At 40.2% G+C, this 17359-nt stretch overlaps 1 protein-coding gene across 4 annotated transcripts in view; it reads right to left on the bottom strand.

Annotated features, from left to right (window-relative positions):
• Window positions 1-17359, bottom strand: part of ZC3H12C (zinc finger CCCH-type containing 12C) — a 78296-nt gene that overhangs the window by 21262 nt on the left and 39675 nt on the right. For all 4 annotated transcript variants that reach the window (XM_051849607.3, XM_051849617.3, XM_051849619.3 and 1 more), the window contains exon 2: window positions 15991-16745. In XM_051849607.3, coding sequence (XP_051705567.3) covers window positions 15991-16745 — 755 coding nt within the window. The remainder of the gene's footprint in view (window positions 1-15990; window positions 16746-17359) is intronic.

Genomic DNA, 17359 nt, shown 5'->3' with positions numbered 1-17359 from the left:
ACTTTAATTCCAAATAAATAGACAAGAAAATCTCCATACTCCTGGAGCCACTTATTTGCTTTGTACATGCTTCAGAATTCTTTGGCTCAATAATACAATTAGCGAATTCTATATTTATGAATTAGCATGTTTCTTTGATTCTCAATTTCTCTTTTATTCTGACAACCTGGCCATAGGAGGCTGGTATGCCTCAAGAAAGTCTTCTACTGGCTAACTTCGTTGGATTTTTGATCACCTTTGACGGAGTGAGAGGTCCTGAATTTACTAAGAAGTCTCCGCCATGGCTACATGGGCACAGGGGGATCGGGTTCTTGGGGAAAGTTTTTTTTTTTTTTTTTTTTTTTTTTATTTGACAGGCAGAGTTAGACAGTGAGAGAGAGAGAGAGACAGAAAGAAAGGTCTTCCCTCTGTTGGTTCACTCCCCAAATGGCCGCTACAGCCGGCGCTGTGCCAATCCAAAGCCAGGAGCCAGGTGCTTCTTCCTGGTCTCCCATGTAGGTGCAGAGCCCAAACACTTCGGTCAGCCTCCACTGCCTTCCCGGGCCACAGCAGAGAGCTGGACTGGAAGAGGAGCAACCGGGACTAGAACCAGGTGCCCATATGGGATGCCGGCACCGCATTAACCAAGTGAGCCATGGTGCCAGCCCCCGGGGAAACTGTTTTTGAGGTAAATTTTGAGGTACTCAAATTTTTAGCAAAATTGGTAATATGAGAGTGAAGATTCCATCTGATTCACCGCTGGCTGTAATAACAGAAAAATAGAAGCCCACGATGTTGCCAGTAGATCTCTTTATTACAGATAAAAAGGCTTATTTTACTCAGTCACATTTGGAATAGGTAGACTTAGAAAAATCCTGCTTTGCAATGGCCAGAGGAAGGCTCATTTGAAGTAGACAAACTGATGTATTTTACAAAGATGTTTAGAAAAATCCTACTCAAAGTAAAAAAATTGTTGATGTTTCTGGATCACAGGAAATAAAAGAATGACCTGGTCAGTTCCTGGGCCTTTTCTGCTGTTCTCCTTTTTGCTATTTGTACTCCTGCTCACTGCTTTTGTTTCAACCTGGGGCTAGAGAGTGGGGCAATGACCTTCTGCCTGCCTGGATGTACCTGACACCTTCAGGATCTGGGAACCACTTTCACTCGGAACTGGACGAATTGTCATCTTTCTTAGAATATTCTAATAGAGATTCCTTCTCTAACACTCGTTTAAACTGGACAAGCAAAACACACTTATGGAAGCAGAAATGACGAACAGGAAGGAATGAGGAGTGTGAGAATTTGAACAAGAAGCTATCTTAGACTTAAGGGGTCAGGGTGGCTAGTGATTGCCCTGGGAACCCGCGCCAAAGGAGAAACAAAACCAAAGGAGTCAGGACACCAAACAGCAAAATGAGACCAAAACTACTGTGCCATACAAACCAACTTATTTTTCAACTCAATGTCTAAAAAAATTGGCCTTACCCTCTTGGAGCTCCTGTGATTCAAACATGTTTTATGAGAGATCCAGGACTACCAGGTAGGTCACATGGGGTAAGAGTGCTTCTGTCCCTTTTCACAGCTGATGTTACCTATCTTAAGAGTTGTTTTTTGAGGCTGACGCGTGGTGCAGTGGGTTAAGCCACTGTCTGCAGTGCTGGCATCCCATATGGGCACCGTTTGATGCACCTGGGAAAGCAGCAAAGATGGCCCGAGTGCTTGGGCCCTCTGCACTCACGTAGGAGACCCAGATGAAGCTCCTGGCTCCAGGCTTTGGCCTGGCCCAGCCCTGGCAGTTGCAGCCACATGGGGAGTAAACCAGTGGATGGAAGAATCTCTCTCTCTCTGTTTCTTCCATCTCTATGTAACTCTGCCTTTCAAATAAATAAATAAATCTCTTAAAAAAAAAAAAAAGAGTTGTTTTTCGGAGCTCTGGGAAGATCTGCAAAAACCTGCCGAGGTGCTATGCAGCGTGTGTTTTTGCTGACAGCCCTGTGCACGAGGATGCACCTCTGCTGCTGCGCAGAGGGGCGAGTGTGGCCTCCGGCTGACTTTGCTTGACTAATGAAACAGACACAACAGGGACACATGACAAACTGCGCGTGGCAGTCTGGGACACTTCCTGCAGGAGCTGACGGGGAGAAGCTGCACTGCGCTTTCAGCAGGCATTTTCTAAGTCAGCGAGGACGGAGGTAGACCCTCACTTCTGTGCAGTCTACTACCGGGGATTCAAGCATAAATAAGAGACAAGGTACTTGCACGGTAAGGGCAAATTCCTCACACAGCGGCAACAGCAACCCAACTTTGCGAGAAGATGTAGATAGATAAAGGAGACGAAAAGGAACCAGACTGCAGTGTTCCTATCCAGTTGGGATTGCTCCTTCCTGAGGCCAGGAGCAAATAAGGGAAGCCAAGTCAATAGGGCACTGTGTATGGAGGCAGGATCCCGGGGAAGGAATGCTGGAAGAGTGTGAGGAAGACACAAGGGCCGCAAGCCAATCAGGAAGCTTTACCACCTCCTCCAGGAGGCTCTTGCCCTAAGGAAACAAGGCAGGAAATAGCAGGCGAATCATGCAAACCATGAGCAAAACTGACAGAATGGAGACAGCTCCGAGCAGGGACTGGGAGAATCTCATGCTTGCTTGCTTTTCCTGCCTTTATCTTTCTGGACTTACTCTTTTCCTGTCTTTCCTTGTGAATACTGGAGTCATACAATTTGTAGTTTCTAATGACCTTTCTTGTTTTACTCTGACCCAGAAAAAACAAGTTGTGGGTTTCTCTGGACAGTCTTCTAACTGTTCTTTCTCCTCCAAGATTTCTGAGCAAATCCACTGTTATAGGAACACACTTCTTGTCTCTTTAACACTGCTACACTGTTAAGCAGGGACCTGCTGAATAAACTAAGGACTACCATATTTTGTACTCTTCACAGAGTAGTTTTGAAACCTTTGGGGGGCCGGCGCTGTGGCTCAGTGGGTTAAAGCCCCCGCCTGCGGCGCCTGCATCCCATATGGGCACCGGTTCAAGATCCAGCTGCTTCACTTCCGATCCAACTTCTCTGCTGTGGCCTGGGAAAGCAGTGGAAGATGGCCCACGTGCTTGGGCTCCTGCACCCATGTGGGAGACCCGGAAGAGGCTCCTGGCTTTGGATCAGCTCAGCTCTGGCCATGGTAGTCATTTTGGGGAGTCTACCAGTGGATGTAAGACCTCTCTCGTTTTCTGTAACTTTGTCTTTCAAATAAATAAAATACGTCTTAAAAAAAAAAAAAAAAAAAGGAACCTTTGGGAGATAAGATGCCCTGACTGGCGAGGATGTGCTCATTTTTACTGACATTGAGTGTGTGTGTTGGGGATCTTTTGTGTTAAGGGCAAAGTTTTGAAGAATAAGAATTTCTAACAACACTTGTATCCAAAACATTATATCAATGGAAACTAGAATGAACTGTTGATTTATTTATAGTTATCACAACTTTCTCAACAAATGCCTATCTTTCATTGCAGAAATCATGCCATGCTATCAGATGAAATTAACTTTCAGCTCAAGCTGTGAAAACCACTATTAACATTTGGACCGGGTTAAGTAGCACTCCATTCCTTCTGTCCAGGAATGCTTTCTCACAGTTGCAGACATACACAACTCCCTATGATCCAGAAAAGTGGAAACGTATGGGAACTAACATGACCACAAATTATTTTGACAAATGAATATATTCTTCAAGACACTTTAATTAGCATAACTTTTCACTATGCTGTAAACTTTTCTCACAGATCTAATAGGTTTATCTTTTATCTCTTCATATTTACTATTGTAATTTATCTTAAAAGCACATAAATTTTATTTTTCTCTTCTCAATAGAAGGGTGATTCTATAAAAAATGAAAATAATATACTTAAGATTCTCTATATCATCATATGTAACTGCCACTGAAGAAATAAGGCATATTTATTTGCTTATTAATGCCATAAAACCAGATGCCTATGATGGTTACTAGAATATAAAGGTATATCTTGAAATGCAGAGAAAAATTCAGGCATTCACCAATTTTAATGCAATATTTCTCACTCTGTGACCTAGAAAGGGGAACCCTGGGCCATCTACTCCATCTGCCGCATCTGGGAAGCAAGATTTCACTTACTACATTTTCTTCAGTTAGTTCTGTCTCTATCAATTAGTCCATCCACAGGCTAACCACCGGACAGGAAGGGCTAATTTAGGACTGTTAACTGTTATCTTTCAGTGGTAGATATGAAGAATAATCGTAGATATGAAGAATAACTAACAAGCATGAGAAACCCAAAAGGGGAATGAAGGCATTTATTAAAGGAGACTGCCTCTTTTTAATACTTTTACAGCACTGAAGAAAAAAGGAACGAAGCAGTCTCTTGCCAATTAACTTGTGAGTTCATCGGCTTTCAAGTTACAATTTAGATAAAATGCTTGCAAAGAACCTTGGAAATTACAGGTGATTTTTATTGTCTTTAGTTTCTAAAATTAATAAGTATTATAGTTTTATAATATCTAAAATCTAATTATAAAAGCTATACCTAAGAATGTTACATTTTGGCATTTCAACCAGAGGGTTCTTTCCAGGAGTAGGCCAATATAGTGACAATAACACCGTCCTTATACTTAGACAGGAGTTTAAGTCCTTTCTTTACCACTTCTCTGTGTGACCCTGGGCATGCTCTCATTCTAAACTTCAATTTCTCATAAATAGAATGGTGATAACCCCACCCAACTGAGTGAGAACTGAATGGGCTAACACACACAAAAACCCAAAAACTAGCAGAATGTCTCATAACACAAAAGCCTCCAACAAATAGTAGTTCCTTTACTTTCTCACGTCCCTTTAGTCCTAATGTTTCAAAAATGGAAAAAAAAAAAAAAACCACTTGTTTTGGAATGAAAACAAAATCAATAAAATAAATCTTTACTTAGTAGCAAAAACTAGAAGATTAAAGTATGATCATAAAACTTCTATGACTTTTATAGGTCATAATAATAGGCCACTTTCATGGTAAGGACACAAGTTAGCCTAGTGTCAGTGAAGTGCCTGGAATGAAAATATAATGGTAAAAAGTATCTTTTTCAAACTATAAAACTGCATTTTAATCTTCAGTACCAAAATCTTTCAAGTTTAGATACAGTCAGCTTAATTAGAGAAATTCAGTACATCGGGATGTAAATCACAGAGTAACTAATATTAATATATTTTCTGAATACTAAATTATTAATATGAAGCCAAGGTGCTTGTCAAATATTTGGTGAACTGATTTTATTGTTTTCCTCAAGGCCTGATTATATATAACCATGTTGAACATATGAAAATAACTTTCATTTTAAAGAACTCTTTTATAAAAGTGGCATTAAGAACTTCTTCATGAATGCATTTTTCAATAATTTATGATTGTCAAAAAGAAATCATCACATATATCCTATGTCCCTTTAGTAGGGAGAAGTATAGTTTGCGATCACATATATGGAAATAAAAGAACGATGTACTTTCTATCATTGTACTCCAGCTAAATCTCATATTATAGTTGAGAACCTACAAATAATTCCATGTCACTGACTCACGGGCATCTGAAATTGTTTTTGTATTGAAGGTTCACAACTTTTATTTAATTAATTAATTAATGCATGGTCTTAAAAGCCACTATTCTTTTGGCATTCTCATCTTTTCCAATATACCAAATAAGTTTGAAGCTAAACCTAATTGTCAAGATATTAGACAGTAAACATACTGCCAAAAAACTAAATCCCTGCTCCTTGTTATAGATCATTTAAATCAATGCTTATTAAGTAATTTTCCAAACAAAAATTCCATGGCAAAGCACAGAGGCCCTTCTGATGTTTAGGGAATGGAGTTTCCAGTAGAAAACACAGTCACACATATACATCCAATTCAAACAGAACTCTGCTGTGCTGTTGAAAATACTGGGCTTCCATGTAGGATCTGCAGGACTTCACTGCTTTCATGAAAATTAAAAGTCTCAAAAATCACCGAATTAGGCTAAAAAGAAGTCTAATATGAAATCATTGTTATCTTCCAGCTGGCCAAGAACACAATAGCATTCCAGTCAAGAGCAGTAACTTTGAGAACTGCAAAGACATAAGGAAAATGGAAAGGATGAAGATTTCCTTTACCTTATAAGGTATATAATTTGAGTGAAAATTAGAGGAAGCACATTAGCTAGTCTAGATCTGGGTAGACCAGCAGTCTGAAGATGATGAAGAAACATCTGTTACATACATACATATATATATATATATATATATATATAAAGGTCTTATTAACAATAGTAGAGAACATGGCCTCTAATCCATTTCTTCATTTTTAAGTTTTATTTATTTATTTACTTGAAAGTTAAAGTGAAAGACAGAAAGGGAGAGACAGACAGAAAGAGAGATTGATCTTCCAACCACGGTTCACTCCCCAAATGCCTGCAACAGCTGGGGCTGGGGCAGGCTGAAGCCAGGAACCAGGAACTCCATCCAGGTCTCCCACATCATGGGTAGCAGGAATCCAAGTACTTGGGCCATCATCTGATGCCTTCCCAGGCACATCAGCTGGAAGCCAGACTGAAGCAGAGGGAGGATTGGATCCTCGGCACTCTGATATGGGAATGTGGGCATCCCCAGCAATGGCTTAACCTGCTGTATCATGATGCCTGCCCCTCCATTTCTTAACATATTAGGTGAAGGTATGTGGTTAACTTTATTTACATGCAACAGGATAACTAAGGCTGCTGTTTTCTAGGTAAAGCTTCAATAAGTACATTTGAGATAAGAGGAAAAATTTATAGCTCCTAGTTTTGATCTGGCTCAGTCACAGTCATTGTGGATGTTTGAGGAGTGATCCAGTAATAGATTGCCCTCTGTCTCTCAAATAAACAAATAAGTAATTTAAGAATTAAATACATAGCATTGATGACAACCAGAATTATGTACTTAGAGCTATAGAGAGATGAAATGGGACATAAATAATATTTTTGTGTCAGATCCCAGATTGATAGAATTAAATAAAAATTAGTTCCGAGCCACTGATTTTTTTTTTCAAGTTAATTATTAACTAGCTAATGTGGTAGACAGAGAGCTCCTATCTGTTGGATTACATCCAAACTCATGCAATAGTCCCTGGCTGGTGCAGAAGCCTAGAGCTAAGAACTCAATCCATTTCTCCACGTGGGTGACATGGACCCAATCACTTGAGAGCAATCACCACTGCTTCCCAAGGCCTCAGCAGGAAGCTGGAATCAAACACAGAGCAGGGTACTGAACCCAGGCATTCTGAAATGAGATGCAGGCATCTTACCACCTCTAGGCCAAACACCTGCTCATGATTCTTTTCCTAGTCTCTAAGGATTTGCATTGAAAACTAACTTGTAACACCTATAACACTCAGAGGGAAATTAAGCTGTCTTGAACTGTTGCTTCTAGTAAACATTTCATAAAAGGTTGTACAATAGGAATATGATGTGAACGTCATATGTAATTTTAAATTATCGACTGTAGCACATTAGAATAAGTAAAAACAGTTGAAATTAATTTTAGTCTTTCATTTAATTCTATATATAAGAAATTACTTTAACATGGAATAACAGACATTGAAATAGTTAACATATTTTTCAACCACATCTTTGAAATCTGGTATGTATTTTAGATTTAAGGCATATCTCTTTGGACTACGTATATTTCATGAATTCAGTAACCACATGATGCCATGTGGTTACCATATTGGAACATGCTGATTTACTGCACAAACTTTGATATAATTTTATTGAGAGAGACAACAACAAATCTGAATAAACTGACAATTTTTAGTCTCTCCTGCAGTCTAAATCAAACATCTGTACTAGATGTCCAGGATGTCAGTGCCGTACTTACATGACAATCAGGCAACAAGGACTGCAAACTGACCAAACAACGAAAGGCAAACTGCAGAGTTGAGGCAAGATGGCCTTCCATTTTCTAATTTATATGGAAGACGTCTCAAGTTCCTGTAACTTCACATAGCAGATTCAATACATGAAAGGCGCTGGAGTTTTGTAGAAGTCCAATGAGCTATCTATTGTGCAACAGAGCCACCTAGGTATCATCGTCTTTCAACATTAATCAGAAACTTACTTCATTGTACAGATCGAAGTGTTTATAGATGGGCTTGGCTCACCATTCTTGATACATTGGAAAGTCATCAAAAATTAGGCATTTTCTTTGTTCATATTCTGAGGTTAAAAATATATATCTGGTTTCTGTTTAAAGTTTAAGAAAATTATTTCAATGATTCACCTAGACTGGTTTCCTACATTCTGTTTGACATTCAGATTTGTTAACACCAGCTGCCTTCCAACTTGAGTGGTTTTTCGGGGGCAGGGTATACACTGTCAAGCAAACAGTTGGTTTATTTCTCTGTTCTGTGCCATTTGACTGGTATACAGAAGCAATGTTATACTTAGTGCATCTTTTTCCAGAGTGGTCCACAAGTGACACTTGTATATATTTTCAAATTTAAGTAGATTTTCTTGTCTTCAATCTTAAATCCATTCTCTATTTTTTTTAAAGATTTATTTATTTGAAAGTCAGATGTTCAGAAAGAGAGGTAGAGGGAGAGAGGAAGAGAGGGAGAGAGGGAGAAGGAGAGGGGGAGAGGGGGAGAGGGGGAGAGGGGGAGAGGAAGAAGGAGAGGGAGAGAGGAAGAAGGAGAGAGGGAGAGAGGGGGAGAGGGGGAGAGGGAGAGAGGGGGAGAGGGAGAGAGGGGGAGAGGGAGAGAGGGGGAGAGGGAGAAGGAGAGGGAGAAGGAGAGGGAGAAGGAGAGGGAGAAGGAGAGGGAGAAGGAGAGGGAGAGAGGGGGAGAGAGAGAGAGAGAGATCTTCCATCACTGGTTCACTCTCAGATGACTGCAATGCCCAGAGCTTCATCCAGGTCCTCTCACTGGGTGGCAGGGGCCCTAAGCACTTGGGCCATCTTCAGCTGCTTTTCTCAGGTCATTAGCAGGGGGCTGGATTGGAAGTGGAGCAGCCAGGACATGAACTGGTGCCCATGTGGCATGCTGGAGTTGCAGGCAGTGGGTATACCTGCTAAGCCATAATGCTGGCCCCAATTCTCTATAAATTCTCCTATAGAGGAATGATCTTTCTAAAGGAAAATTTTACTGTGCCATTTGCCCCTCAGTTAAATTCTTCTAATGTTTAATAGAGAGGTAACACAAGCATGGATCCTATAAGCCAGGTTCACCAGACATTTTTAGTAAACAAACACATTGATCCTAATACTCTGCACAGAATACTCCAATAACGCCAACTCACCAGTCAGGGCATTTACTTTAATCCCAGAAACTGGCAAAGATTGAAGACCTTCAAGGACAGATGGGGGAAACATTTCAGTAATTTGTTCATATCAAAGAGACCTGGGTGTCTGGTTGTATTCCAACACTAAACAGGAGAACCTGTGCTACAGCATGGTGTGGAGGTAGTGAGGGGCACCTGGTTTGCTTTTGCTTCTTATTCCCCACTCTTACTTTATATAAATTTTGGGAGAAGGTGAAGTAGAATGCAGAAATTTAGTTAATTTTAGTGAAGTCAAGTCATGGAAACATAATGAAGAAATCAAACACTTTTAAGGATCAAATTGCTCTGACATCAACTTATACTCTCACCCCGATGGTTCACAGATTGTGCTTAATGACATGACAAGTCACATGAACCTCAAGCCACAGGGACAGTAAAAGCAAGGGGTTCATTAGAGGAAATGCAGGAATCCATTCTAATGGATATCCATGGATAGACACTAGTTCTATGTCTCACTGGTGAGCTCACCCAAGTTTAATACAATCACAGATTTTGAAGAATTGTGAAGCTAATGAGAGGAAAGAGAAATCAGTCTCACAGGAATTTCATTTCAGCAATATAACAATATTAATCCTGCTTTGTTTCCATGTCTATATCTGGAGTACAAATTTCATGGCATACCTACATTATTAAATATCTTCCCTATTAAGGAAGTGAGACCTATTGCTGATTGATCAATGTGCTGAAATACTGAGGTTTTTTTGTTTTTTGTTTTTTTTCTTTTGGAATTAAAATTAGTTTCACTCTTCTGTCAGGAATTCTTTGTCTAACTCCACCAAACATAAATTCTATTCTGCCTCATAAATCAGAAACTAAGCATTCTAAAATCTTATATGCAAGTTTAGGGTTTTCTCTAAACATATTTTCCTCTCTTTTTCATTTTTACACACTGATATCCTTGTTGATCCTATAATCAGCAGTGAAATAAGCTGTCATAAAGAATGCTAGATTAAGTTCCAGGTATGTTTTTGTGAATTTTTGGTGAACTGCTCATTCAACAAACTTACTCAGAGCTTTTATCATGGTGACACATTTTTCAAAGGACATTTATAAGCTAAAAGAAAAAGTATGCTTTCCCTCAAGGCGACAAGGAGCTTGTGCTATATATTCTGGGGCAATTTTGGATTCTGCCCAGCTTGAAGAGCCTGTGTCTTTTGTGACATGCTAGAAATTATCACTGCAAACACTAGTGCTATAAACTTGAAGTAGAAATTAAAATTAACCCATCGGTCATAAGAACACAATAGACTGTTAAACTGCTAGGTGTGTTAAATATTGAATAAAAGAATTGATATAATTAAGTTTAAACACTGAAAAAAAAATTGATAACTAAGTTTTCGTTGTATTTTTTTCCTGTATTCTGGATTGAGATGAGTTAGCTCTTGAAGACACTGGCTCCTTAATGTAATAACTATAATGTACTGAATGCCTACAATACACTAAACGCTTGGCATTAATCCTAACAGGAAGCCTGCAAATTAAGAATTTCCGGCCGGCGCCACAGCTCACTAGCCTAATCTTCCGCCTGTGGTGCCGGACACCAGCCATAGTGGCCATTTGGGGGGGTGAACCAATGGAAGGAAGATCTTTCTCTCTCTCACTGTCTAACTACCTGTCCCCCCCCCCCCCAAAAAAAAAAAAAAAGAATTTCCACTTCTACAATTTTGAAAACAGAGGCTGGAGAGTTTAGACACATTGCTCAGAATCACAAAGGTAGTACACAGAGAATGAAATATCCTTTCTAAAAAGTCTGCTTAGTGATTTTAACAAAAATGCTGTTGCTTTCCTGCTTCTTAAGTTTACATTTAAAGGACTCATTTTTATCAGTTCTACTGTTAATATTTAAATGAAAGTAAAATATAAATTCAGAATAGCTCTGTCTGGGAGATAAGAAAGGAAATACAACAGTACTTCATTCTTAACCATTCTCACACTTCTTATATATAGTCTATTATATGTATGATTTATTATATATAATAGATTTGCCTCTTTTATCATAAGCAGAAAGTTAACTTGAAAAGTAAAAAGAGATGACACTTCTGCAACATGGAATGAGTGAATTTCTTCTGTATTTTTGATCTTAAGATTTTTGGAGCTGAAGTAGATATGCATTTTTAAGTGACTTTGCTACTTTAGACAGCCTTATAAATGGCAGAATGGAAAAGTTCACTATAAATTTTCATGAGCTCTGGCACTTTCAAAAAATTATGGACGTGGTACAACATTTTATTTTGACTGACAGTATAATGTTGCTATAATAAAAATTCCTGTCAACTTGTTCTCTCCTGAAATGCCTGAAGCCCAACAGTTTAAGTGTCAGATTAAAATATGTGATGGAGAGAAGAAACCAATCTGCACGTCCCCTCTTTATAGCAAGGGAAACAGGATGGTGCCAGCATCACATGGGATTTGTTTATAAGAAGTTTGTTTTCATAATTATAAGAATGGGTTGTTTGATGCTTTAACGATGCCCTCTATTTTTGTTACAGTTTTCCTCTGGATAACTCCTTTCCATGTCAGATGAGTGAAGTTCAGAGATTTATGTAAATTCTCAGTTATCCAAATATTTCCACTAGGAACTAGGCTTCAGCCATATGAGTTAGTATGAGGCTGACCTACTTTGACATCACTTATCTAAATGATATTCAGCTTAAAAATTCATCTCTATAGGCTCCAAGTTTTAAGTCTCAAGCTGTTTTTTCTTCTAAAAGATCTGTTTCTGCCCATGCATTTTCTTCCAGTGCCAAATGTGTGTTTGCACCTTTCTTGTCTCCTATTGGATAATTCTGTTTCAAAAATGAAAGTCCTCCCACAGTACTGCTCTCTTACTGCCCTGTGCAGCTAGCTGCCTTCTCCCCTCCCCTCAGCTTATATAGTTTTATCCTTTAAAACAAAACAAAACAAAACAAAAATCATTTCCCAACTCTCTTTCCTCATGTCCTCTCCTTCCTCTGTCAACTTCCTTGAATAACAGTCCAGATCTATTCCTTCATTTCTTTACTTCCTGCCAACGGGCTTCTATCTTTAAGACCATATGGCATTCTTGAAGACAATAACTTCCTGGCTGTCATGTCTTCTGATTTTTTTTTTTTGGTACAACCTACAGGATATCTCACCTTAAAACCTTCCTCTTTCACCTGGATGACATTCATATGTCCCTTGGTTTCTCTAGCACTGTGCTTTTTCCTAACACTAGTGCTTGCTGTGCTACCCTTCCCAAGGGTCATCACTTTCTTCTAACTCCTGACCCATAGGGATCATTTGGATTCTCAACACTGGCTATACATTAGACATTACTGTGGTAGTTTTTAAATAATACAGTTATTTGGACTTTTCCATGTCCCCACTTAGTCCAGGAGCAGAAAGCTGGAATATATGTGTGTATATATTTATTGAAGAACTCCTATGGTAATTCTGGCACAGAGCCATGGTTGCAGGTGTTCATCAAGGATCTATAACCTTTCCTCACCTCTCTGTCCTTTGGCAATTTTGTGGCTTCTGGCCTTACATATTATTATGAAGGTAATCATTCTGTAGTTCTGAATTACTGCAAGAAAAAAGAGTCTGTGCCACATTTGGGAAAGATCAAATACTCAGATCCTGTAAGTTTCATTTACTTATAATTGAAACTTAGGTAGTTCTGCCTCCATTTGAAAAAGTTTTCTGCAGGAACACAAGCTGGTCCTCCTCACACTTCATGTGGAAGAACTTGCTCTCACCTACAGGAGACAGTAGTCCTCAAGTCTCTGCACATACCACTATTAGAAGTATTTTTTAAAAAACAAAAGAATGCCTGGGCTGCATCTTGAACTTGATTTGGTAGGTCTGCATGAGCTCTACAACTACCTTGTCCATTACAGGCAACAACAGTCACATATGGCTATGGAGCACTCAAAATATGGTTATTCCAAGGTGAGATGTGCTGTAAGCATAAGATTCACACCAGATTCCAAAGACTTATTACCAAAAGAATAATTCGAATTATCCCATTAATAACTTTTTTATTGATTACATATTGGAATATATGTCCCACTGGTGAGCTCATATATATATGGAATATAACAGTGGTTTGCATTGTACAAGGGTACTTCAATTTGTGGGATATGGAATTAAAAGATGAGTTTAGGGATGGACATCTGACCTAGCAGCTAAGATGCTGGTTAAAATGCCTATGTCCCACATGAGAGTACCTGCGTCTGATATTCCCTCTGGTGCCTGAACCCAGCTTCCTGCTAATACAGATTCTGGGAGGCATTGGTGCTGGCTCTAGTAAGCGGGTTACTGCTACCCATGTGGGAATCCTGGATTGAGTTCCTCTTGCCCAGGACCATTGCAAGCATTTGGGGAGTGAACCAGAGGATGGGAGCTCCCTCTATCTCTCTTATGGACTCAATTAATTTGAAAAAAATAAAAACACATTAAAAAAGATAAAAATTTATTTTGGTGTGAAAAATCTTGAAATCCATACACACAAAGCAGGGGTAGGGAACCTTTTTTCTGCAAAGGGCTCTTTTGATATTTAAAATATCATTTGCAGGCCATACAAAATTATCAACTTAAAAATTAACCCGCTATAGATTTATTTAATGTGAAACCCTTCCTACAGTTGGGGGGTTAGACCAAATGATTTTGTGCACTTTATGGAGCCTGTGGGCTGGATGTTTCCTACCCTTTAATAAAGGGTTTGCATAAAATTCACAAAGGGGCTGGCGCTATGGCATAGTAGGTTGTTAGGCCTATGCTTGCAGTGCCAGCATCCCATATGGGTGCCGGTTTGAGTCCCAGATGCTCCACTTCTGATCCAGCTCCCTGCTAATGCACCTGGGAAAGCAGTGGAAGATGGCCCAAGTGCCTGGGTCCCTGAACCCACCTGGGAGACCTGGAGGAAGCTCCTGGCTTCTGGCTTTGGCCTGGCCCAGCTCCAGCCTTGCAGCCGTTTGTGAAGTGAACTAGCATATGGAAGATATTTTTCTCTCCTATCTCTTGCCTTTCAAGTAAATAAAAAACATCTTTTTTTTTTTTTTCTTTTTTGACAGGCAGAGTTAGTGAGAGAGAGAGAGAGAGAAAGAGAAAGGTCTTCCTTTTTCCGTTGGTTCACCCCCCCAAGTGGCTGCTATGGCCAGCGTGTTGCGGCCAGCGCACTGCGCCGATCCAAAGCCAGGAGCCAGGTGCTTCCTCCTGGTTTCCCATGCGGGTACAGGGTCCAAGCACTTGGGCCATTCTCCACTGCACTCCCTGGCCACAGCAGAGAGCTGGACTGGAAGAGGAGCAACTGGGACAGAATCCGGTGCCCCAACTGGGACTGGAACCTGGGGTGCCGGCGCCGCAGGCGGAGGACTAGCCTAGTAAGCCGCAGCAACGGCCAATAAAAAACATCTTAAAAAAAAAAAAAAGGAAAGTTCATGAAAAATGTATAGTGTGAAAAAAACTGCATAGTTAAGAATTTTTTGGCACCAAAATAAGCTCATGTCTTATTTCCATTTTCCATGAAATTTTTGAAGTACTCACATGTCTCCACTGAATAGCACTGCTATATCTGCATTTTTTTTTTTAAACTACTTGAGGAGCGAGAGGGCAAAAAAGAGTGTGTGTGTGAGTGAGCGAGCCCAGCTACTACTGTTTCCTTCCCAAATGCCCACATCACCTCTGGCTGGGTCAGGGCTGGAGTCAGGAGGTGGGAATCAACTGAGGTGTCTCCTGTCCTTGAGCCTTCCTCCTCAGACATCTCTTCTCCTTGCTTCCAGACATTAACTCTATCTACTGCTGGGTCTTCTGGCACCGGCCCAGGCACAGCTACACTTAACTGTGGTCAGGGCTTTCAAGATACATATTAGCAAGAAGCTGGAATTGGAAGTGGAGCCGGGATCTGAACCCTGGTACTCTGCTATGAGGTATGGGCATCACAGGCAGCACTTTAACCACTGAACCAAATGCTTATCTCAAAAATCTGCATTTTGAACAAGGGTGATTCTGCATTAGGTATCCTCAGACCATGTTTTGAGAAACAATACACCAAACTGCAAGCTCTCCAGAACAAATGCTTTTATATATCCTTTTGTCCTCCATAGTACTCTGAATATTGTTAATTACATACTGATTGAATTTACATGCACTTAACATTCTGAACCATCAAATGTATCCCAAAATTTCATTAGAAGTTTTGTTTTTGTAACCCTTCCCCCACCAGCATGTTCCTAAATAATTCTTTTTGTATTTCTCCAATGGAACAAAAAACTTCAAACTACACCTCTGATTTGCTCCCAATTCAATAAAATAGTTTATTTTCTGAAAGAATTAGGACGTTTTCCCCACTATGGTTAGTTAACTTGATGTTATTTGACTAGATTCCAAAACTGATGAATGTCATCATACCCAGGTTTTCCATTTAAAACTAGTGATTAACACTACAGCAAGAACATACACTGAAGTTTACGTTAGTAACTGGGCTGGAGGAAGGACAAAAGAGATATAAGTGAGAAAGGGGTCTGTTAGGGGCAAATAACATGAGGCTGGCTGAGCGCGCTGGAAGAAGGGACATAAAACTGATGTTTTCTAAAGCTCATGTTAGGACACAGAATGTTGACTGCAATGACTGGGAGAAATAACTCAGAAACAACTCGGAGAGACTGTTTAGTTATCACTCTAAGGGTTTTCTTCACGTACCTCATTGCCACGTTGCTGCCGTCAATAACGATTGGTCTCAGATTTTCCCCATCATCTGCTACCACCTCTTGCACCGGAGATTCAGGCCTCTGAGACTCCAGGGAAGTTGTTTCTCTCGTTGTACTGGTAACTGTGCTAACTGTTTGATCTGTCTCGCTTTTATTTCCAAGCTTGACCAGTTCTCCCAAAATGTCATTGATTAAAGCATCGGTACCAAGTTTGTTTAGCACAAGCTGAACCTGTTCTTCAGAATAACCTAACTTAAGTGCAAACTCCAGCTTTGTTTGGTATTCTCGAACCACATCGGGGGGTTTCTTCACTTCCTTGGATGTAGTCTGGGACTCTTCAGGTTTAAACTCTTGCAAAATTTCATTGTGTTTGAGTATGTGAGGCTCTAAACAGGGAGACCTACACAGTTGTCGGTGAGTCTTGGTTAATAAGCATGGCTCTACTGAAATGCTTCCCAATTGTTCCGACTCATGATCAGAATTTGTGCTTTCCTCGGAGTCACCAGAGCTCACATTCTCCTCAGACACCTCTTTTTCCTCCTTCTCGGCACTAACTGTATCCATTGCTGGTTTTTCTAGCATTGGCCAGGGCACAACTGCACTTAACTGTGGGTCTGTGCTCTCCACATAAAGGTGGCCAAGGTCATTCCCCAGGTGATCCTTCAAGCCCATGAAGCTGTTCCGTGGTGTACTTGACTCCACTTTGCTGTGTTTTCTGTATTCCTGAATGCAAAGCACCCCGTACTCCTAAAGAAAAATGTAAAGTATTTAGAATTACATCCTTACTGTTGTATCTCTATTTCAATAAAGAAAACAAAAAAGAATTGCCAGACCACTGAATGCCCACTTTGTATTGTATCTACGTATTTTCATACCTCATAACACTTTTTTTAAAAAAAAGATTTATTTATTTGAAGTGCAGAGAAACACAGAGAGGGGAGAGAAAAAGGAGAGAGGAGAGAGGGAGGGAGAAGAAGGACGGGGGAGAGAGAAAGAAAGGTCTTCCATCTGTTGGTTCACTCCTCAAATGGCCTCAACAGCCAGGGCTGTGCCAGGCTGAAGACAGAAGCCAAGAGCTTCTTCCTGGTCTCCCACGTGGGTGCAGGGGCCCAAGCACTTTGGCCTTCTGCTGCTTTCCCAGGCACATTAGCGGGGATCAGGATCATAAGTGGAGCAGATGGGATTTGAACTGGCGCTTTATTGGATGCTGGCACTGCAAGCCGAGGCTCAACCTTCTACGCCACAGCATCAACCCCCAAAGGTCATAACATTTTTATTTTCTTTCCCCCAGAAACCTTTCATTTAAGGAATACAAACTTCATGCATTTCATAAGTACAAACTTTAGGAACATAGTGATTCT

The sequence above is a fragment of the Oryctolagus cuniculus genome, chromosome 1 (assembly GCF_051225735.1).
Source record: "Oryctolagus cuniculus isolate XC-2025 breed Fujian yellow rabbit chromosome 1, ASM5122573v1, whole genome shotgun sequence".
Classification (NCBI taxonomy): domain Eukaryota; kingdom Metazoa; phylum Chordata; class Mammalia; order Lagomorpha; family Leporidae; genus Oryctolagus; species Oryctolagus cuniculus.
The sequence above is the reverse complement of the archived record's forward strand: the minus strand, read 5'-3'. Positions and strand labels throughout refer to the sequence as shown.